Source organism: Phasianus colchicus, chromosome 8 (genome assembly GCF_987193195.1).
Source record: "Phasianus colchicus chromosome 8, bPhaCol1.hap1.1, whole genome shotgun sequence".
Lineage (NCBI taxonomy): Eukaryota > Metazoa > Chordata > Aves > Galliformes > Phasianidae > Phasianus > Phasianus colchicus.
Window position 1 is genome coordinate 20,703,722 of NC_143443.1, and position 24,538 is coordinate 20,728,259.

The 24,538-nt window shown below is 38.1% G+C and overlaps 1 protein-coding gene across 4 annotated transcripts in view; it reads right to left on the reverse strand.

The window, feature by feature from the left end:
* PLCE1 (phospholipase C epsilon 1) overlaps positions 1–24,538 on the reverse strand; it is a 145,854-nt gene that overhangs the window by 119,296 nt on the left and 2,020 nt on the right. For all 4 annotated transcript variants that reach the window (XM_090145214.1, XM_090145215.1, XM_090145213.1 and 1 more), the window contains exons 2-3: positions 3,402–3,489; positions 1,894–3,146 (exon numbers count right to left, since the gene is read on the reverse strand). In XM_090145214.1, the coding sequence (XP_090001340.1) occupies positions 1,894–3,078 (1,185 nt within the window). In that variant the 5' untranslated portion in view covers positions 3,079–3,146; positions 3,402–3,489. The remainder of the gene's footprint in view (positions 1–1,893; positions 3,147–3,401; positions 3,490–24,538) is intronic.

The following is a 24,538-nucleotide window of genomic DNA, read 5'->3' on the forward strand; positions in this document are numbered from 1 at the left end:
TCAGCAAGAACATCATGTTTATTTCTAGGCTGGTAAAGGTACTCCTACAGAAACTGCCTAATTAATGGCCTCACCCCCTAAAACGATTCAATATGGTGTGCCAGTGGTGTGAAGTGGTGAAACATTTATGCACATTAAAAGCCAAGAAACCCAAGTCACATCAGAAATGCCCCATGAAGAACCCTAAACACATCCTCACCTTTCCATACTTAGATGAACAGAAGTAACCCCAGACCTCAGCCACAAAATTTCTCCCTTTTTCCTCCAAAAAAAGCTTACAAAGAAAATATAAACACACTGAGTGGATACTGTGTAAGATAAGTACACGGCTCATATTAATTCCTTCATGGGAGTGTGACCACGCACCACGCAGTGCACGCGCTGTGCCAGCAAGTTTGTGCTTTCACAGATTAGAACAGTAAATACCACAATAATAAGCAGCGCCATAAACCTCCACCACCTGGCACAAAACAAATAATATAGATCTATTCATGCAGCTTTTCAATTGCCTATTTAAATGGAAAAATATTTTTTGAAAGATACTAGGAGGGCAAAACTGTCATGGAGCTCCAGAGCCATCAAGTCCATTCAACCGTAGCACTGACAAAATGTCACGCAATCCATTTCAGCAATTTAACAAATTCCACCATCAACATAATTCATTTTTCCACTGTTTCTGTCCTACTGAAGGCTGTTCCACAGTCTCATCACTAACTGCTAGAAGCTTCTTCCAGTTCTCAACCTAAGCGCATTGAGGACCGATTCATAAGCATAGCTGATTATCTGTCCTTTACCATGGTTATCTTCCTCTCCCCAGATGTTATTCATACAAAGAATCACACCCTCTATTTTGCTAAGCTAAGGAACTTCTCATCTTACTCCTCCTGAAGCAGTTTCTCTTGCTGTGATCATCCTGCTTACTCTTTTCCTTCTCAGTAGTCACATTTCAGATTAATCCTTGAGTACCAACAGCCAAAATCCCTTTTATAAAATCCACTGACAAGTACTTTATTTCTACCACCACAGAAAATCTTTCACTATTTAAAATAATATATCCTGGATGTGCTATGTTATTTCCACAATAACATTTTAGGCATTTATGATTTCAATTCTAAACTTAGAAAATTTTGTATTATTTCTTAAGAAAATAAAAATTGGAGCTATAACAGTGCATTGTTATATATTATTGAACTGCTGTGTGTATATTTTTTTCAGACAGAAGGATTATAAATATCTGCAATTTTGAGAAAATACTATATTTTTCAGAGTAACTATTTTTCATTATGATCTAACACTATGCACTTACCGTTAGATACAATTTATTCCAGGAAATGATTATAATGTTAATACCAATCAATAATAAAAAAAATACTATCAAGTTTTTTTAAAACATATATAAGCCCTATATATTCTGTATGTAACATAGTATATATTAATGTGCACGTGTTTGTTTGTACATGCAGATGTGTATAAATATAAATTTATATTCTATATATAAACTAAATGTCATATATGTAATATACAGGTATGTTATATGCTTATATATAAATAATACGTATTTGCACAGAAATTCATACATATTCATATGTGTATCTATACAAAATGCACATTGTATATGTATACGCTTATACTTGAGCATATCTATATATGTAGTTATATCTTCAATATAAATCTAAAATTATGCATTTTCCCTCATGCCAATCTTAAACTCAAATGAGTTTCTAAGGAAAAGACACTTTCCTGAAAAATAGTGTTCAACCTAAGGTTCAGCATGGCCAAGTGAAATATCCTATTGTTACTATGTTTACTAATTGAAGGCATTTTGTTAAATGAAATGTCATTCTGTTAGCAAGACTCTTGTAAGTGCAAACAAACAAATTATGAAAAGCTTACCTCATACCATAAAGAGGTCTCAAGAAAGGAATTAAATTCCCATTTTATTAAGCTCTGAATTATAGTTGGCTGTTCTGTTGTAATCCTAGAACGCTTCAAGCCACTGTTGTTGTTCCTCTGCTCAACGTAATTCCAAGCAACAGTTCCAATGTGCCCTGAAGGTAAAGTTCTAACAATCGCTCTCGTTCCAGTATAAACTGATTTTTTAACCTCCTTATCATTTTTACAGAAACGTCTTATTAATAAAGTGGAACGTTCCTTTTTGTTTCTAAAAAAATCCTCCTCCATCTCTTCTTCACAGTTATCATTGCAGTCTTCAAAATGGCTCAGAAAGGGCTTTGAGGGCATCCTTCCAGTAAAGTTATTTCCAAAGAAGCTGTGACCCGAGCACACTTTAACCTTTCGTGGTGCTCGTTCCAGGCAGAAGTACTTATCCCTTAAAGTGTCATCATACAAGTGTTGCCCATTTTCATTCTCACAATTATTTGTCAACTCCACTAACGTGCAAGTGCATGTCGGGGAGCCAGTAGTGCTACTATTGCCAACACTTACTGGCTGTAAGCAGTCATTCAATATGAAGCCATTGTGCAATTTGCACAAAGCCTTCGATATATTCCTTTCACTAGCGCAATGAAAGTGAAAAAAGGCTACTTCATCAGTATCACTGCCATCACTCTTATTTGCTGCTGTCTGGCTTCTTAGTGAAGGTCCATTCATTTTAAACTGAATTTCAGCAAGCATAGCTCTTTCCAGTGAAACAGGAATTCCAGTTTCTAGGCACGCGTCTCCCCCTGCTAAAGGGCCACAAGATTTATATAACTGACCGCATGGAATATTGCTCTTGTAGCTTTTCTGCACAATGTTACAGTTAATGTTAAGAAATTTCACTGAATCAGAGATGGCGTTGTTCCTCTCCCAGAAGCTTTCATTAATATTGTCATCGGTCATTTGTTTATTTGTCAAAGTGAATATTTTGGGCACTGAGCCCTGAAGACTTTCTTCCTCCAGCCTGTGTAAATATGAGACAGCGCGTGTGGTTTGCCTTCCTGGACTGGCAGTGTGTCTTTTTATAACACTGGTGTCCAAAGCATTTTCAGTATTTTCATCTCCAGCTGACTGAGCAGGTATCACTTTACCCTGCACGACAGAGACCAGAACAGAAGCTGCCAACTCTTCAGAGGTCATCTTGACAGTCTTTAGCTGCTGAATGTGTGGTGGGGAGGGAGTGTCTACAAATCCTCACTCCATTATTTCTGCATAATGAAAGAGTCAGTGCTAAATAACCAAGAAACACATGATAAAACACATGCTGACTACTTGCTCTTTTTGAACCAGGGAAAAAAAGAAACAACTTTGTTGTTGTTATTTTACTGTTGGACTACAGGGCTCTCTTGGTTGTATGTTACTGACAAGAAATGGAAATGTTTTTAAACCAGCTTCTTAATGTAGTATAGCCTTTCAACTTGTCTCTTCCTACAATTAATTCTTCTATCATACGTAGCACATACATTGTTGCCTCAGGTTGTAGAAGACCAAACACATAATCCATGCCAAAGATATATCCACTCAATAGCACATCCAAAAAGTTGAGGTTTTCTGTAAAGAAAAGAAAAAACATACATATTTTAAATACAATCTATGGCTTAAAGTCCATCACCACAGTTATGACAAAAAGAAATTGTTTTGGTGTTATGCAGCTTTTGTTCTCAGTAACCTTTACAGTGTTACTGCGCAACCATGAACAAAACACAGTTTTTTGCCATAAGTTTATCACCGATAAAGACAAGCAGGAAGACAAAGTAAGTTAAAATACTAAAACATTGATGAAAAAATCTGGAAGGCTTAAAAATCAAACCAATTTGACAAGTAAAACCTATTTTATTACTATGCCTATATTACTCTTCTCAATTTACTCTGGTTAACATTTTATTTTAATCTTAGAATATCAGCTTTCATCCTGGTTGCTGATCTTCATCCAAAATTAGTTTGCCACAAATCAAAAGATAAAATGCACGCTTTAGTTAACAGGATATCTGATATGCCATTTTCTCACAAAATGAAATGCTGAAGTGCAACTAAATGCAAGAGTTTTCCTGCAATTCATCTCAGGAGAAAGCAAAAACACATTTAATGAAAAGTTACATTCAGCTACAAATAGGATGACGTAAGGTTTGCTACCATTCTTTCATTCAGAAAGTAATTATAGTTAATGCATACAAAAGAAAAAAAAACCACAATGCAATTTAATCCTTAAAACAAGGTTTCAATTTTATTGATGTAACAACGGAAGAGAGATGAGGGAGAGCTGCAAAGGAAAGTGACACTGACAGAACAAAGAGCCACAAGTTTCACATTCTCCACACATTACAACACTCGTGTGTGTGCCAGAGCAGCATGAGGATGGGAGGAAGTGCCCAATCCTGGACAAGAGGAAGTTTTATCATCAGAAAGTAAAATAAAAGCTGGAGTTCATGGAAGAGTTGTGGAGAAGGAAATAGCATAGTTGGAGAGTGGCGGGGGCAGGAATTAAACTAGGATCATACAGTTCACAAAACATCCCATAAAATAAAATCCTGTGACAGTACAAGTGTAGAGAAGATGTGTTAAGAAAGCAACCCCTAAGCAATTCCTGAAGTCTGTATCCCATGATGGACTCTATAAAATAAAGTCGTATCCTGAATTTCATTTTTGTTCACTTTAAATATTTCATAGTGTGGTTTTTTGTTTGTTTGTTGGGTTTGAGCATAAATTTTTGTTTGGATTGTTTTTAAGAAAAAACACACACACACACAAAAAACAACAAAACAACCAAGAATCTTAGCAATAATTTTATCCTAACATTTCCTATCCTTTTTTCCTCTTTGGTCAAATCCCTAGATAGTAACTTCCATAACTTTTTAGGACCACACACTTGAAGAAAACTGAGAGCAACTTATCTAGAAATGCTCTGATTTTATTTCTTCAAGCCTATATCTACATACAGCAATGCTTATCAAAGGGGAGGAAAAAAAAAGCTAATACGCAGCTGCTGCTTCTTGATCTTTATTTTAGTCATGATTTTTTGTTGCTATACAAAATAACAATACTTCATAACAGATACAAAACATGCATATTTTAGTCTTCAGTATCCTTTGAAAGATTTCTTTCATCTATCTAAACATCTCAGTCTATTGATTCATCCTTCCTGTCTGCAGCCAAAAAATTCCATGCAATCCAATGAATATACAAGCAACTGAAAAATATTCACAAAAATACTCTCTGTAATACTGCTAGGCCAGAAATAAAAACTAACGGAATGGATTATTACTCCAAAGAATATACCATTCATTGTGCTAGTTGATCAATGAAATCCTTACTAAACGATGTCACTCAGAGAAGACCAAAAAAAAAAAATCAACCTCATTACACAACTTTGACAGTTTGTGTAAGTGAATTCAAGATCACAAAAACAACCACGTATGTTGAAATTCTTTCATCATTTTTTAACGGAGAAACTTTAAAATTGTAATATTAATAATAAAAAAATCACATTGCTGATTTGCTTTTTCAAACACAAAACTGCAGAAATCAGAGGTCAACTTACATCCCAGAGACTGCCCACCAAGCTCATCCAGTGGCCCAAATAGTTCTTCCAGGGTTTTCCCAAAAGCTTCCTTCAACTTCCTTCTCCCGTCTCTCTTGAGATCGGTTTCCACACATACAGACTCCAAACTGCTTCTATCAGACCTCTTCTTCTGCTAGAAAATTTCATCCCAAATCTTCCCCATCACAGACTTTTTTGGTCACACTTCTCTCCAGCTCCAGAGGCTACATGCCTGCCTATCCACCAGCATCGCTCTTCTATATGTGTCTGTCTGAAATCCACTTCCTCAGGACTCATGTCTGCTTATGAATATCTGTGTCTACATCCAGCTGTTCCCATCCTCTCATGGCCACTGCAATGTGATAGGAAACTGATCCACCTCAAGAATACTTTGCTTGAGTATCTTTACAGCTAGATCACTTTCCCAATCCAGTCTCTGTATGGCTGTGGGAACACCTGTGCTACAACAGCAAACAGACAGCACTGGGAAGAGAGGAAAAGCCTGCTTCAACTGGTTTACACATCTCTGCAATCTGAAAATGTAGTTCGATGTTTCAGCTATGTTTATCCAGCATCTGGCCATCACCTAAACTGGCAAATTCCCTCCTGTCTGCACTCCAGGCCCTCAAGTCCCCATTACTTCCCCTCACACATCTTGACACCACAGCTCCACTCAGTTAAGTTGATTCAGCCACAGGATTTGTCAGGAAACTTCCCTTTTCACCCAAATTGATTTGCCTTGTGGTCAAGCGATCACTCAAACATACAGAAATAAAATATCAGAACTGCTTAGTAGGGACCGCACATCTCAACAGCTGATTGAGTTTAGATCATGCTTGCTATGATGTCTAAAAACCACCCTGAATGTAAAACCACGGAGTAAGAGAAAAGCTATCTAATGCATGGGTATGTTAAAATCTCATAAAACAGCAAGTAAAAAGCATAATGCCTCTGATCTGTAGACAACTGCAAAAATATCTCAAACTGAGCTCTGTTTAACAGATGACAAGGGTTTCATATGTCCTCCATTACTCTCCTCTCAGTTTCTGCTTTCCACTGTAATCAACAGAATTCACTTCAGCGTGCCCAGCAAATTCCTTAAACTGTTGGAATTCATTAGACATGTTATGAAGTATGCTAATAGTGCTATAAATGTTATCAAGTGTAGAACTCACGGCTCAAACAATAAAACAGTACTTTGCAACTTACTGTAAAATTGCAGAATTTTCACTCCCTATGCCTTCCTCTACCTGCATATCTGCATATGGGTAGCCAAAGCCTAGATCCTTGTATAGAAACCTCAAATATATAAGTGCATTTGCATATAAAATTATTTGAAACCACATTTTCCTGTCGCACATTCAGCTCAAAGCACACTGAATTCACAGCTAAATCTGCATATAAAAGCACACAAACTAGATGATTGAACCTGCATTCTATCCAACACATGCTAATATTTCCTAAAGCCAGTAGATTAGCTGACGAAATACATTAATAACCACACTGGTTCATTTTACAAGGCTCAAGTTATGTCAGAAACATAATGTGCTCCTTCTACTCAGAAAAGGAAAGTAAAAATTTAAGAAACTAGATCCAGCATTAGTGAATCATCTTGGATTCATAGGTCAGCCAACAAAGACATAGGAATAATGAAAATAAACAACGTGACGACCTTTCAGCACACACATTCACAAAATATATTAAGCCTGAAAACACAGGACACAAAACCAATTTGCCTACTTTTTTTTTCCACTGCTGCATACACTTTAAGACTAAAATTTCAAGCCAGCTCTAATTAGTATTAAAAACAATTAAAAATAATACTTAATAATTCCTAATTCCCCAGCTATTCGGGATTAAATATCACACAGACAAGGTAAAACATACTGCCAGAATAATCAGAGACTATAAAACTGGTATCAACTTAACCTTTAATTCCTTATTCAAGTTAATTTCCTTTCGAAATCAACAGAAATTCTTTTTCAGAGAAAATAATAGAGTATGCCAAGATTTACTGTGCTATTTAGCCTAAGTAAAGGTATCTAAAGGATCAGAACAGTCACACAGTGTGGCACACTGAAGAGCCTTTAGATGCTAGGCTGTCAGGGAAAAGATGACTAGCTCAACAGTTGAAGATGCTGGCTGCACTGCGGGAAGAAGCAGAAACTCTGTCAATGGCAAAGCAGGGCTACGGGCCTCATAGTAAAGATGAGGATTATTCACAGAAGTTGCATGCTGCCAGAGATGCCAAACTCAATTCAGTATTCGTGATGCTGAGGTAGATTTACGGAGAAGTGGGTGAATGCCTGGTAGGGGCCAAGGGTATAGAGAAAAAGGAGGACTGACAGACAGATATGTGAGAGAACAAGGCGCATACCAATGGTTTCCACGGGCAAAGTGCTGCTAGAGTGGGATGAAAGGTAATTCAAGACAGCTGAAGGGCAAATGCAAGCTGCCTGAAAATCTCTGCTTCTTCAAAGGCTGTGCTGAGATGCTATTCCAGCTACGTGTTTTGTGTATATGGTGACCATTAGTCCTAAATTGAGTTTCAGCAGATCAGTAAATGCGGATGCAATGCACATGCTATAAGTAACCTACGAGTATGAGATTCTTGGGAAACAGTAAACTAGTGGAATATTTTGGCACGGGTTAAGTGCATGCAAAATTGTAAATCATTATCTCATACCACGCAGAAAACTGTGTTTAAACAATGTAATCTCAGCTTAAGCTCTTAAGGAAACAACTGATTCATGAGAAAGGTTGTTTGTATACTATGACTGCACATTAGCTATAAAAATGAGTTTATTCAGGTCTTTTTTATGAAATAAATAAACTTCAGTGTTTTTCTCAAAGTTCTTGAAAGGAGTAAGAAAACCACATTTATTGACTCCTCTTTAATTTACCCTTTTATCCTGTATCACACACATTACTAGTTTTTAGCTTAGTGTCTTATCTCAGAAAAAAAGCAGAACAGACTAGTGTAAGAACAGGACAACAATGTGTCACCATCAGTTTTCTAAATCTCTTCTCTGTTCAAGGAACCACAGGGAACAGTAATGAAGAAATAGTTAGGCCCTTAAAAATCATTCAAGATGTGCACAAACCCTATTCGAACAGTTGGAGGCAAGTTATAACAACATTTTGCTTGGCACAAAGCATCGTGCAGAATCTCAGATTTACCACCAGTGTCTGTGTTTCAACAACAGCAAAAAAAATCTCGAAGAACAACAGTATTTATACACCCATGTCAAGTTAGAGAGGCTTTTTTTCTAATTTCTAGAATACTTATCTAAACATGATCTAGTATTAGATGTCTCAAGCTACACAAATGGTTGCCAGATGGTGAACCCTCAACTGCCCCATCATTCATCACTGCGTCAGGCAGAATCTGAAGCTCCTGATCTGAAGCTGCCAGATACCAGCTCCAAGCTGCATTTCTTTAAAGAGCCTCAGTTTGTGTACGACAAGAAGCACTGAGAGAACCTGTGATTGAGTTCATCTTGCTGTCAGTGTCAGTTCTTTATAGATCTGAAATTATGCATTTAAGTAAACTTTGTTCAGCGGTTACTTGAAATTCATGCTAACTGACCTAATTCTTGAAAGCAGTAATTTCATCATCAACTCTCTGATGAGTCCTCGCATCTGAAATGCATGACTCCAACCATTAAAAGTAAGATTATCCCTCTCCATCTTTAACCAAGTATTTCTGGAACACACTTTCCATAACTCTGAAAATGATCTTGAGCAGATGAGAAGGATTTCAGAGCGCTAAGTCTCAGCAGGAAAAGAGAGAGCAGTAGAATCTAAAACAAAAATCTTCAAAGAGCACAGAACAACTGACAATTGAACGCATATAGAAGATAAACAAATAATGCTTATGCAAAAAGAAAAACAGGAAATAGTAATAACAGTAAGAAATTTTAAAAATCAGGTAAAAGAAAAAAAGGACCAGTGCATCAGAATTTCAAGATGTAGGAAATCAAAAGCAATCATGCCAAGTATGCAAAAAAGGACAAGATTAAAAATGAGATCTGAGGTGTATGATAATCAGCTGACAGACTCCAACCAGATTAGCTGGGTCCTCATTCCCTATCACCTTAAACAAAGCATTTTCCCTATCTCCTGAATGTGAACTCCTTCAGGGAAGGGAATAAACAGATCTAGAGGAGTGAGTCAATGAAAAAGGAGTCTTCCTCCACAACCACAACCATCTGGTCCCCCTCACATCATCATATGAGTTGACAGAAACAGTCCAAGCACAAACCAGGGAGAACATGGAGAACCCAGGACCAATACGGGAATGTATATGCAGCATCTCACATTGAGACAGTTTTAACTAGTCATCAAAATACATCCTAAAAATAAATCTACCAGAACACAGGCATGTAAGCATGAAAATCTGAGCGGTAAAATCAACATAAGTTACTACTAACAAATAGGATAAAAATACAACAAAGAAGAGATCATAAAGGAAAGATCCATTACTTAAAAGGCAGGAAAAAAGATTTACAACACAAAGAAGACAAATCTTTTATGCCTGTATTCCTTCCTTCAAATAATAAGTGTATAATAGATCACATTTAATTGATCCTTACACAGTTTTAAACAAAGGCCAAAAGCTCGCAACACATTTCAGGTGGCCTCTGCTGGATCTGGTTCCAGTCAGCACTGCTATCACAATCTTTCAAGTCAGATTATGGTAAATTCAATAAGCTTTGATGGTACAGAACTGGGAAATGTTAAGAGTCTGACACCTAATTTTGCTTCAACACAGGGGGATTTCCTGACATCCCTTCAAGCCTCAGCTCTTCAAGGCTTACATGATCTAATATGGAGAAGTTTAGTAGGGAAGTTCTATTTAACCACTTCATAATTCAATCAGTGTACATCTGCTAATTTACTTTTTTTTTTTAAGCATATGGGTTCTTTGGAAAATAGGCATCATGACATACAATTAGTTCAAAATGATGAGATATTTCAGAGGCCTTTTCATCCAAAACCAGCAAGATTCAGAACTACTTCTGCTGTTAATATTTTCAAAAAATTGACAGAGAACGTATCATTGACTGTTCCTACTTCTTTCTTACCTGGCTCTCCAGAGTCACCTCTAGAGAGGTGTCTTTTTAGCGTGAAAACACTAGAAACCCCAACACTCCCTCTCTGTCTGAATAAACTACCTTTTCCTAATTTCTTTTTAACTTTGCTTTAGCCCTGAACTAAACTATTATGAAGGAAGATGTACCCCGGCCACAACACAAAAAGAGAAGGGCAAGTGACACCTTTGTCTCTTTCTGCCTCAAGCAGGTCTTCACAGAATTAGCTCTGTCTTTAAAAAGGGGATTAATGGAATCTAGTAATAATACATCCTTAATGACAAAAGATCAAAACTGCCTCATTCACTCAGGCCCACCCAGGGTCTTGCACAGATCTTCAGTGAATAGCAAATGGCATTCCCACTGCACTGATGTATGTGAACTTCAGAACCAACGATCATTCTTTCAAATCCTTTGAAATGCCTACAGCTTCGAATAAGGAAATAGTACAGCTATCATCCCATTTCAAGGCTTTGTCTACCCCTGAGGATTTTGTGGTTCTGGATTCAATGCCACCATTCATAATCTTTGTTCTATGCTTTAACAAGTTCCCAAGTTCTCCATGTACACTTCTTCATTCATGTGGTTTTGCAATCAATTTATACAGTTTCTCCTCAGTAAATGAAGCATAGTCAGTTGGTTCACTAATATAAAATATTTTAGCAAATAACAGAAGAATCTTCTACTGATTGGATTAAGAAGAAGTCTGGCAAGCAGAAAGAAGGAAGAGGATGTAAAGGAGTTTTGTGCACAATCTCAAATACAAATCACCTTAAAAATACTGCAGATGGTGTTTCCGTTAAAATACGAATGACAACAATTTTCATCAAAACACAAACAGTAAGTATGGGAAGATTGATTGCATGTATTTCCTCTCAGTTGTCAGTTATTTCTGTGGCCTCAAAATATGAATACAAAACAGAACACTCGTATGCAAGCATAACTGTTCTGAAATCTGGTTATCAGATTCAAAATCTGCCACTTTGAAACGTTAACTATTTACAACAATAAGTATCACTTGTAAACACACTATACCCCTCCATTTGTGATGTTTTCATGGATATCACCTAAACCAAAGGACAGTGTTTGTCAAAGACAGTTTTTTCAAGCCTTTAGAAGTTAGTGCCACCAGCCCTACCTCAGGCTGAGCATTTCAGACTTGTGGGCAGGGCTGGGACATTACAGTGTGCCAGCCAAACTCGAAGTTCTGTATGGAGCAACATCTACTACTCCAAGCAAGGTTTCTCCCTGCACAGGCATCCAAGTGAAAGAAACGTGCACATCGGTTTCTACAGCAGCACATTTCTTTACCCACATACTGCAAGAACAAGCATTAATTCTGAAGATCTTCTGAGCAGCTTGCAAACAAGCAATAATTCAAGCTCAAGGTAAAGATGGTTGAAACCATATCAGTACTATTATTTCTCCCCTGTTCTGAAGGGGTACCAGAGAAGTTAGCATCATAAGGCAGAAAACCCTGCCCTTCCAGCAGGAAACTCCAGTTCTGGCAATCCTCTTTCATTAGAGTTAGACTCAATAATCCTCGTGGGTCTGTTCCAACTCAGGGCATTCTATGATTCCATAACCTAGTCCCAGAATAATAGAATGCCGCTGGTATGTAGCTTTCCTGACAGGTAGCACTTCTGCCCAATGGGAAGCCATGCTTTTAAGGGACATGAAGAAGCAGTGACATATTTTAGTAAAATATAACAGTACGTTACCATGAAAACTATCATCTTGCTGAAGTTTTAAAATTATTCCAAACCAGGTCACACAGCAAGAAACAAAAATACCTCAGGTTCCTAGCCTCGATTCTTAATCCTCATTGCATTTTCTCATGCCAGTACCCAGGCCTTATCACTATCTCCTCTATCACCGTCCTGCATATACACCACTAGTCGTAATTCTAGCCACATGATGAGAACAGAACAAATCTGTAATAAAAATATTTCTAACTACTAGAAGTCTGATGGCGTGCTAGAGATGCATTAAATCACTACAGTTTATCTTCTGTAAACCCCACTAACACTTTTATTCACATTGTGTTAAGCTACAGTACTCCTATTAAAAATTTTACTTGAGTAATAATATATTACTGCTGAGCTGTCATAACTATAATAAAAGTCCATTAAAACTGGAATCCCAGTATGTTTCAAATAAAATTAAAAATAATCTGTAAGTGAAAAAGTATTCAATTGTCTATCTACACATTTATACTTCTGTATGGCAATTAGGAAGTTTCTTTATAAATACACTGTTATCCCTTCCAAGATAAATGGAACTATACATGAAGAAAATTCTATGTTCACAGCAACTTCCACACTCCTTCCTTAAGTTCTGCTTGCATTTCTTCAACAGCTTAACCTATTTCAAGGAAACAATTCTGAAGACCAGATTAGAATGTTTCCATATATAATTATTATGCATTTATTGAGGATCTTCAAAATAACTGCAGTGAATGACTGCATCCCTTCTAAACAAATGCAGGTATATTGCTTTTCTTGGTTATCTTTCCAAGTCTCTATGGAAGTAGGCTGCTGAGTATTTCCATCTGCTTGTGAGACTCCTACTTACTTACAATGACTTATTACTGCACACCTGGGCTTCATTCTTTCTTTTGGGAGAAAAAGATAGCCTTAAGCAAATGTTCAACTTAAGTGCAGCCATCATAAAACGACTCACTCCTGGGTAATACAGTCAAGCTTCTTGCTTCATGAATAGTAAGAATTTGGAATTCTAAACATGAGAATCCTCTTCCTTGATAAGATGGGACTTTATCCCAAACCCTTAGTCTACTTCAGTCTTCATAATATAGTTAGCTGGGGTAAGAATGGGTTCCACAAGCTAATTCTGTACTTGTCTCACACAAACAATCACTTGTTCTAAGTTTGTTACATTTCTTAAAAGTTCACGTACTTTCAGCTGAATAAATGGAAGGTAAACTTTAAGTAGTGAAGTTCCCAGTAACGAACATATTTCAGGGGATGCTTGATGTTCCCATAGAACATGCAGTAGCTAGAAACAACAGAACACAGGATCACATAACAATTACTTCTAAAAGGAGCAAATTCTGGCTTTCTGCAGATTTCTCTAAGTTGAATAATTAAGCTACCTAAAGAGATGCCTGCTCTAACTAAAGTGTTTCTTATAATTGGGGCATTACTAAGGATTTTCTCCTACCTAGATCCTCTGCTATGTTACAATGGTCAACTTGCATCAGAGCAACCTCTTCACAGCCAGAATGTTTTACAGAATCTGTACCTGAACAACATTGATATGAAATCTGTTATCTAGCATCCTTGAGAACTGCACTTTTGTAATGAAAATGATTGCTACAGGCTAAGTTCAAAAGTTGGCAGGAAAGACATAATGACACACTGTGTGACTTTGTAAAGTCGTTTCCATAAGAAACCAGGCTAAAAATGCGGTCATAACTTGGAAAAGGACATTTCCTTCTCTGGAACACCCTTTTTTAATTTGACATAAGCAGCGGTTTGTGCCAGAGACTCTGCCCATATCCAAACAACACTGCTTCAATAAAATCTGGAAATGCTACTAGGGAATGTTGTTCTTTTCCCTCAAATAGATATAGCAGATAAGTTCTAATTACCTAGGCATATGGACATAAGATATTATGTTAAATGACTGTTACATACACAGGCTACAATTTCTCAGCCGAACAGAAAGATTAGCTTACATCCATTTGATTGCACACTCTTGCTGCTAACATACTACTTAATATACTTAGCCCAAAGGGATCTTAGAATGCCTACTCATATGCCTGATGTAATCTCAAGATTCAGCAAAAACGAGGATGCCACAGTTAAATAAGCCAGAGAAACAAACCACAAAAAGTACCGTAAAAGATAACGAACCAGTGCATGCATACTGAAATGCTCAAGGTTACTTCTGCTGTAACAATTAATAGAGATAAAAACTACTTTTTTGGTATATTATTTCAACATTGTAATGACAAACCAATGCTGCAACTAACACAAAGATAGACGATGTTAACCTGGGCAGGCTCATCACAGGTATCTTTAAGAAAGCGTCAGTGCCCTGAGTGCACCAAGCCCTTAGGTGCTGCAAGCAGCTGCGCCCACAACCCGCACAGCATTCCCACCAGCCATTTCAGCTCAGGCCCATCACCCAACTCAAGCTGAGCTGTGTCCCAAGCCAACATGACCCTGCTCTGCACTACTTCTGACATTCTGACCAAGCTCATCAGACTGACATCACACCAACTGCCAGCTCACACTGCCCTCAGGATCTGCTGATTGACCCATGTGTCCTCTCACGGCTCTCCCCTGCAGCTCTGGGCAGGAGGTCTTGGACCTCACTGCAAGCTAGAATCATATTCTCATGCCAAATGATAAGAAGCATTTGAGGAAATCTGTGATGTAGTGACACTGTTCACTGAACATAACGTTTGTACGTCACCAACAGTGGGAAGGCCACGAATGGTGATGAGGAGGTTATTTTGCAACACGCAACCAAATACTATCAGGCTAATATTTGGGTGACAAACTGGAAGATAAAGAGTAGCACAAGCCTTGTAATCTAGCTTCTCTGGTGCAAGATGGCAATAGTGGCTTCATTAAGGAAAGAATTTCGTGCACTAGATACCTAAGTTAACCTGCAGAACTGATGGTTGAAATGATCAGTAACCTTGGCAAGCAGCTGAAGGGGTTATGAAGCAATATCTGGAAGAGAGATCCCTGAGGAGAGGCAAGGCAGCAAGCAAAACTAATGGTCTGTGTAATCTTGCAATCTACACTGTTTTCAAAAAAATGAGAAAGAAAAAACTGTCCATGCTAATAACAGTGTTTTGCCTACAACAAAAACATTGGATGTAATGTTTCAAAACAGTGTAAAACAATCATCTCAAAACACTTTTTAATGCAATGTGTATCAGCTCCATGCTACAACCTATCAAATTCACTGAAGATAAGTAGAGAAATTGTTTTAGGATGATAACTCAACGATGCTACCATCGGCAGCACTAATTTTACCAGTCCTTCCAACTACCCACTGGACCTTGGACCTTGGGAAGCCAACAAGGAAGAAGCAGATTATACATGAGGAAAGTAGTACTGCCCAGAAATCTAGAACAGGGTTCGTGGATAACTGTAAATGACTTATGAAAAAAAAGAAAAACAACACATAAAAGCAGCACAGGTAAATGAAAGCAGACTAACCTGTCCCCTGAGAATTCAATTCTTAACTTGTCCTCTTAGGCATGCTACCGCCACACATCAAAATAGTCACCTGCTCCCTCAGACCTTGTCTGTTGTGATCTTTTCGGATCAGTGCATCCTGTAAGTTCTAAGGGGGGTGGGGAGGAGGAGAGACTGTGTGGGGGTTTTTTTGCACTTCAATATATACTTAAGTGCAGTCATGTTAAGAAGAATACATAAAAAGTGCCTGTTTGCTCTCATGCACAGTTCAAACAGCAGCTACCTTTTCAACAAAATAAGTAAGTTTTCACTTTTCTTTGTGCTTCTGCAGCTATAAACCAATATTTAGAAGTCTGAGATCAATTAACTATTGGCACATTCATTCCTAAATATGCAAAGTTCCAGAATCCTTGTTAACAACAAACTCACCTGGCTTCTGTAGAGCAAATGCATCCACCCAAGGCCTGCAACACAGTGAAAAAGAGACACCTCTGCTACTCTTTGGGAAGCAGTAAAGGGGTGCAGCTCTACACCAAGGAACCTGCTTTAGTGGGGAAGGGTTGGACTAGGTGATCTTCAATTCCCTCCAATCCCTACAGTCCTGTGATTCCGTGATTATCACAATTCAGAATGTCAGAGCTCAGACCAAATTTATAGAACTGAAAATGAGAATGAAGAGTAAATTTAGCAGCTGGCTCACCTTTTAAACTGTATCCTGAACTCTCAGAGTGGCAATCTAACAAACAGAAAAAAAGCAGTGCACAGCCTTTACAGCCCTGATACTCTGAGTGCAGCATTATTTTGCGTCAGATATGAATCTCCACATCACTGCTTTAGTTACATCCTGTCCTCTAATTAACATATATGTACAAAACATATTTAGCAATTAAATTTCAGAAATTATCTCTGTACAATTCAAGATTCTGATTTTTAATGTCTTAGATGAAAGTTGGATAATCATAAATTTTTAAATGTACCAGTCTATATTAAAATAAGTCTAAACTCTACTGATAATTTCCTTTTCTCTTTATATTCATATTTTATCTTATATTATCTTACACTGTCACACACCATTTAACGCACCATCTGATTATCTGAACATGGAAAGCTTTAAAGCTCTGCATGTGAGAAAACAGATATTGGAACTGCCCAGACTCCAGCGGACAACAGTACTAGATAATGACAGCATCTTTCAATTATACATTTATGTGTACATCGAATACTTCTAAAAATGAAGCAAGATTTAGTAGAAATGGTAACAGAGTCAAATAACATGCAAAAATAAAAAACAAACAAACAAACAAAAAACACCAAACTCTCCATAATATTAGTGCAGAGATAGCATTTTATATTGACATGTTGAAACTATCTAGAAAGAAAGAAAGACTGTCACACCGATATCATGGGAGAAAGAACAGATTGAGCTGCATGAGTTCAGTGCAAATGACAGCTGTTTTCCTGGAGGCTTTGGGCCACATCTAGCAAGCAAGAGACTGACAAATTCTACCAAGATTAGGTCAGAGACTCAATGTGTGCAAAACCCATATGAAGAAAGATCAGAGCTTCCCTTTTGCATTGATGGAGGAAGGGCCCCAGCTTTCTTGCTTTTCTGGCAAGTAGAGGGAATGCAGCCAACTTTTATTTGCATTTGCTGGCCAAGAGCTGAGACGGTTTCTGTCTCAATTCAAACTTGAAAACCTTTACTGGGATGCACATGATTGCTAATGGAATAGAGCTTTACTGTAAGCATGATGAGTAATGTGGGTAAAACATGGGACTATCAGGTAGAGGCTATCAGACTTTTGACCCAATGAAATCAAAAATTTAAATGCCCTTGAAATGTTTAAAATAATTTTGGTAAATGTAAATTAAAATTGTTCTTATTCTTTTTTCTTAATGGCTTCCTGCTCTTCTCAGTAGTGTTCTTAGAGCTTGAGAAAACTGAAAAGCTGACGGAAGACTGAGAATGGCATTATGAAACAAAGGAAAAATAATCAGAGCACCACATCAAATCAGGGGAAGGCACATGAGTTTAAAGTAAAGAATGAGTCACATACAAATTAGAAACTTTATAGGTCATCATAATTCAAATGCTGCTATACCAAATAGTATTTCCTTGCTTACCTTCCTCAAGGCATTTTTACAGCTCTCCCACTAACTCATAAATCAAAACCAGGCAGCTTTCTACGAAGCACTCAACTGAGATGCAGGTCAAGGCTACACAGAAGCTGTTACACAGGACAGTACTGTGCTGCATCTTGGTAACTGCTGTACATTATCTTTTGGCCTCAGAATTTTTAGCCTTAAGAACAAATTTTACGTGCCTATACAACTTGAGACAACTGCCCACTAAGGATAAACATTATCAACTTGCACAACAAAATAAACAGTATGAGGAACAAAAGCAGCATGGGGGACACAAACATGGAGGCAGCTTTTGCCAAATTAGAATGACATTTCCAAATTCTAAGAGAACACAAACACTGCCCCACTGGTGGGTGGCCACAAAGACTCCCAGAAAAGCCACTACTGCCTTTCCTATGCCTCTCGGGTAACAAAACTCAAAATGTACGTAACAAACTGGTTCCTACAAAAGAATTCAGGCAGGCAGAGTAGCCTATACAGCCATTTGAAAGATGTTACTGCATATTTTAACGCTGACCCGTTTTATGGCCTGCTGTCCAGGGAATTGTTTATTTCTGCAAACCACTACTGAACCTGGCTTGCAAATCCAGAATCACAGTTCAAATTGTATGGAGAATTAATTTCTAACCAGACTTCACAGTATCATTAATTCCTACAGTCACGTACTCAGCCTTGGAAAACACATCTCTTTTTCTAGAAGTCCCTTGTTGTAGTCCGACGTAACTACTCATAATCTTTAAAATCTCTAAAAATAAAATATTTATTCATGAAAACAACAGGAAAATTGGAATAACAGTAAGGTTTCACATTAATTATTTTTAATCCAACTGCAGAGGGGCAGGGAGGAAAACGAGGATTTGAAAGTCAGTGCACTTAACAGTTGGTGCTGCCAACACAGCTTTCATAATGAAACCAGTTTGTTGGCACAGCCATGGAATGGACTTGACTGGAGTGACTAAAAAAAATGACAATGAAATTCAATTGTAGGCATTATTCACTGACTGGTATCACAAATTATCTACTATGTTTATAATTCTACCAAAGAAACCTATAATTTTACCATTTCCTGATCCTAGAAAAGTGGAATGGTCCACATATGTCCTAAATTGTTGCTGATTTCTAAGATATTCCTGTTGCCTTATATAAATTAATCTTAAAATAAAAAGATCTCATATCTTCCTCAGTTAATCATACGCCTCCTATTACACAGAATATCATACAGTTTTAAGATATAAGGGAGTTGCAGAATTTGCTTCACAAGCATAATCACAACAAGCAGAACGCTTTCACCTCAAAAGCTGATAACTGAGTTACACACAAATTGAGGTATAAATAAAACATTTGCTATAGCTCAGAATTTGTTGGAACAAGAATTTCAGCAGACCACTGGACAAATAATACATTTAATAACTTAGAAGACCCATAAGAACTTCTTACCCCTGGCCCTAAACTAACATTTTTATGAGAAGAATGTTCTGCCTCCATCACAAATCCTAAATGTTTCCATTACTAAATATATAGGCAGCATCAAGTTTTAACTGTGCAACTAGATTGGTAGCTGACAATATTTGCTCAACACTAACAGGAAGAAATAATATTAACTTGACACTGTTGCTGCATAGCAAAATTAGCCACTTGATCTTGAGTTTTAATGAATGCAACATTTTGGTACCAGGGTTATGTGGACATATTCAACTTACATTTGGCTTCAGGAAAGCTAGATGAGAACGGAACCAATTGAGCAGTACACTCTGGGGTTCAACTGTGTTCCCAAACAAGTTTCAAGTCTACATCTTCATCTATAAATGTTTTCTGGATAAGTATCAAGAAGGAAGTTTGTCTTAAGTAAAATGGACCCTTCTCCTTCAACTTCCTGTGTCTTAAAATAAATAAATGAAATAAAAAAAATCAATGAACATTTTTGTTTCAAAGTGCAAGTTAGTTCGAATCCTGCAGTGGAATCTTGAAACACTATCTCTGAAATATGTTCCAACAGGGGGACCAAAAGGCAACTGGATAGCAAAAAACTGCTTTTATACTCATTGTGTTTCTGCCAACATGGAATAAGTAATGCAGTAAAAACAGCAGCATCTAATCTTGGATGCTGGCATGGATTTGTGCTAAACTAATACAATTTCCAATAGAGGCAAGAAGAATCTAACCAAAAATACCTTGACAGACATAGCACAGACTCAAGGTTTACTCGTTATTAGAAAAGTTGCAAAAGTCATAATGTTGACTTAGTATAAAGTTAGGAAACTTTTTGACTCAAATCATTTTTTGACTCTATGATTCTTTGAACCTATGATTCTATGACATTTCAAATATGAGCTAATACTATGCATGCAGCTAGCATTTTAAAACTGATTAATTAATTGAATTGTAACATCTTTACGCTAACTTTTCTATAACTTTATCTGTAACAGAGGCATATGCCATAAACCATTCACCTGAAACACAGAAAGGTTTGCAGGTTTCTAGGACACTGTATAGAGAAGCCCCTACTTTCAAAATTATGGAAGGGAAAGAACTTTCAGGTATGAGTCAGATGTACAGACAGAACAGTTTAAATGCTTAGGAAAGAAAAAGCTGTCCGATTCTCCTGTCTCAGTAAGTCACGATAACCCTGCTTTTTCAGAAATGCTGCAGGCTCTGTACAGTGGGGGGAAGGCAAGGCAGAGCTGCGTGGCTGGATGCCGGCTCCTGACAGACCTGTGGGGAGAATGGGAGCAGTAGTGCTAAGTGACACGCTTGTTGGATGTGTGGTCAGCCGTGTCAGATCAGATCCCTTATTTGTACACAGCTTCTGCAGCAACACAAGGGTATGCCCACCGAGGCATGGGTCACAGAAACACACCCTGAAAACAGAGGTATTCATCACTTCATGCACTTGAACTAACACTGCAGGAACTGACAGCGTGAAACCATGAATTTTCTCTTGTGGAAAGCAATCTGTGACTCATCACAGCCTGAGGTACAACTGGCAATGTACTAATACCACCCTGCTGTTATGTCAGACCAAAAGTACCAAGAATAAAAGAATCAATGGGTGTCACTCTACACTAGTATCAGCCACACCTGGGTAGCATCTAACTCTGCATAAAAGCACACATGACTTGGGATCATGGAGACAAAGGTGAAATTGGAAAGCATGCAGAACAGAAGCAAAATCTGAAACCAGAGGCATTACTGGTGAGCAGGGAGCACTAAACAGCACTTTGTAGAAGGGCCCTCCATATCTCACAAGGAGAACAGATTGTTTTGAAAACAAACAAAAGGAAAACAAAATCAAATACACAGTTTTGGAACTCAACCACTGAGTCTACACATTACACACCGGTAGACAACAAGACCATTCAAAAGATTAGTATGTTTAATTTGGATGATAGTTGCAGAATTGTTATACAACAACCAATGACAACACAGCGATAGCTACTTGCCAAATTCATCCTATGAAAATGAAGTAAGTAAAGAAAAAGCCTTACAATTTGTTTTATGTATTTAAATTACTCAGCTACTGATGCTGGAAATATCTCTGAACAGGACAGCCTGGAGGTTTTAGTTAATGACATGTGTTCATGTCATTTTTTTAATATGTTTCTCTGTACTTAAATTCTGTGTCTTCTGAGAGAACATCACCACCAAAGAGAGACTTCTTGTTTATGTTTCGCTGAATTAAAGCACAGACTAAGAACAGATGTATATTCAAATCAGTTATAGTAGCAACATCTTGAGTGGGTGTCCAGATTAAAATATTTCCACTACAAGCAGCTGTATGTTTGATTTTACAGTACCTATTTCTGCTGCCTCTTCCATAAATTCATTATTAAGAAGTAAAAAAGAAATGGTGCAATTGGAACAAAGCAAAGGTAATTATGTAAGGTTCTCTGCTTCTTGTATACCCACTTTGTTCTCTGGGGAAAACATGCAAACAACAGACCATTCACAAAAGTATCAGCTGCAGTGAAAAATTTCAAGGGCTCTGAAGGAGCCTCACTAAGAAGTATTTTCCATCCAAAAAAATGCAAAGTACCACAGTATGAAAGAGTTCAAGAAGCATTATCTGCCTGGCACTCTTAACATCTCTGCCACTCCAGATGCTTACAGAAAAGCAGCCCACAGCATAGCTCATGAGTGGCCACGAGTTATAGAAGAGAACAGGGAGACATGTTTGGCCCACCAGCCTGCTGCAATAACGCAGGCACACTGAGGGTGAGCAGAGATCTGCACTATGCACGAGGAGCACTGCAGTATAGTTTCCCACAGCTTTCAGAAGGAACAACATAGATTTTCACAGAAGATCGAACATACTTGAAAATCATCAGAAGCGTGAAATTCAGTTACTAAAAGCTTGTAAAGACACCATCTAGTTCTTAGAAATCTCTGCCCTCTGACAAAATAACGGGATTATAAATACACTAAAATAACAACTATAATATACATTTATGCATGAATTGAAGAACTAACTGGTTAGAAATACATTTTTGACAAGTACAAATGCTACATGAAATGAGAACAAAAACAGAACATCATCTTCAGAAGGCAATTCAGCCTGGATATTAACACAGGGTTTTCTTTTTCCCCTTCAATTTGGCAAGTAGCTGTAATCCAAAACAACCACAACAATCCTGAGGGAACTTAAAAGGAGGCATTCACAACAAGGAAGTTCTGCAAGAGGAAACCTACAGGTTGTTCTTTAACATGAATTGTTGGTATTGGACAAAGCAGCAGCTCCTCAGCTGCACGACCCCTATTAATCTTGCTGCATTCCAAAGGGAAACCAAGCTCAATTAATACTGCTGAAAGATACCCACACTGCTACAAAAAGAAAGTCACCTACTCCAAGCAACAGAGCTTTGTATTTGGAATAAAGGAATGCATTATGAAAGTGTTAGAAAGAAGATGCAGTGTAACGAAAACCCCAAATGCCAGAGATCACTGCGGCAGCATTCTTGCCTGTGCTGTAGCACAGATGCAGAAAAATACTGTGGGAGGAGAGGTCTCACATCAGAGCATTGTCTGAAACTACAGGCAGCAAGGTCCCACTATACAAGGCAAGGTCAATGCAACTGGAGAGTCATCTGTTTAAGAAAACATACTATTATTAGATTCCAGTTATGCAGCACTTGTGCATACTAATAGAATAAAAGCATTACCCCAAAAATAAATGTTTTGAAATGGTAGCTTTGCTTTACACTCACTGATTTTCCACTTTCCCTGTACCTTTAAAAAAGAAAAAAATTGAATATGAAAATTGAAAATGAAACATTCCAGTATTTTCAGCTTCTTTAGTTACTCATAAAGTGGTACAGCAATTAAAAAAATCATCTAAAATCTAATGCGCCGTTCCATTTAAAATGTTGTACTACATTATTAAGTATTAATTACTGATAACAGTGTAGAATAAAAAGTATCTCAGAGTTGATAACATATTTAACCTATGGAGTTATGCCTCAGACTACTGTGGGTGGAATATGACAGTCTGTAAACTGCCCTGCAGAGCCCACCTCCCTGCACAAGACACAAGCCTGCAGTGCTGCCCTGCTCCAAAGTTCTACTGGGCTCCATGAGACTTCAGCTGTCACAGAGGCCAGCGCTACCTGGGGCTCTGTATCCAACAGCCTGTAAATCTGAGAGCTGGGGGGGGAGCCTAAAGGAAAGGTACTCCTGGGGAACAGAGCACAGCATTGAGTTCAGTGCTCCCAGCTCAGATAGCGTACCCATTTTCAACAACCAATGGCAAGCAGATACAGCACTGGAACGTGTGGATTATTTATGAATAACCAGGCAGTTAAGAAGAGAGTATTGTGGATGGCCTAGTTTAAAATCAGTGACATTCATTATGTTTTGTACAAAGACGTCAGCACAACAGAGCGTACCAGACCACTGAGGGAAAGGTGTTCATCCCACAGTGATCTATCCACAAATTACTTCCCATGTTTCGAGTACGATAAAAATTCCTTAACTCGAGAACAAGGCAGGGGGGTTGGGGGACGAGAGGTGTATATTATAGAGCTCCCAGTGCCACTGTCACCACTTCACCCTCAACTCTTAAACACAAATCTCAGTTCACTAGATGGAAGTTTTGCTCAAAAATGAGAGAGTGAAATATGACCAATCTCTGGCAGAACCTCCACTGTGGAAACCCCACCCACGAGCAGACACATGCATAGGTCTGCCAAGACAAACAGAGCAGAATGCAGAGTAAGCGGCACTGCTCTCCTGCAGCATGCGCTCAGCCATGCAGGTCCCCCAGCACACGTGTGGCAGCTCCCTGCTAAAGGCGATTAAAGGCAGCTTGAGAAGGGACCAAATTAACCTAAGAGAAAGCATGGATTTCGTGCTGGCACACTAATAACCTTCTTTACCAAAGCCACGATGAAAAGCGTTATTTAAAAATTAATCAGACTAAAGGTACGGGCACCATTCGATAGGGAGTGCTGGAATGAGACCAGGAGTGGCTGCACAGCTGGCAGGTGAGGCAGCACGTCCGTCTGTGCCAGAGCCATGGGATTCACTCCAATGTGAGTCACCCAAATTTTCAAATATACCAAACAAAAAGCGAGTTACTGTTAATAGTATTATTATTGTCATTTATAAAATTTAGGGCTCACAATCATAAACCAGTATCCATGTTGTAGCTGGTG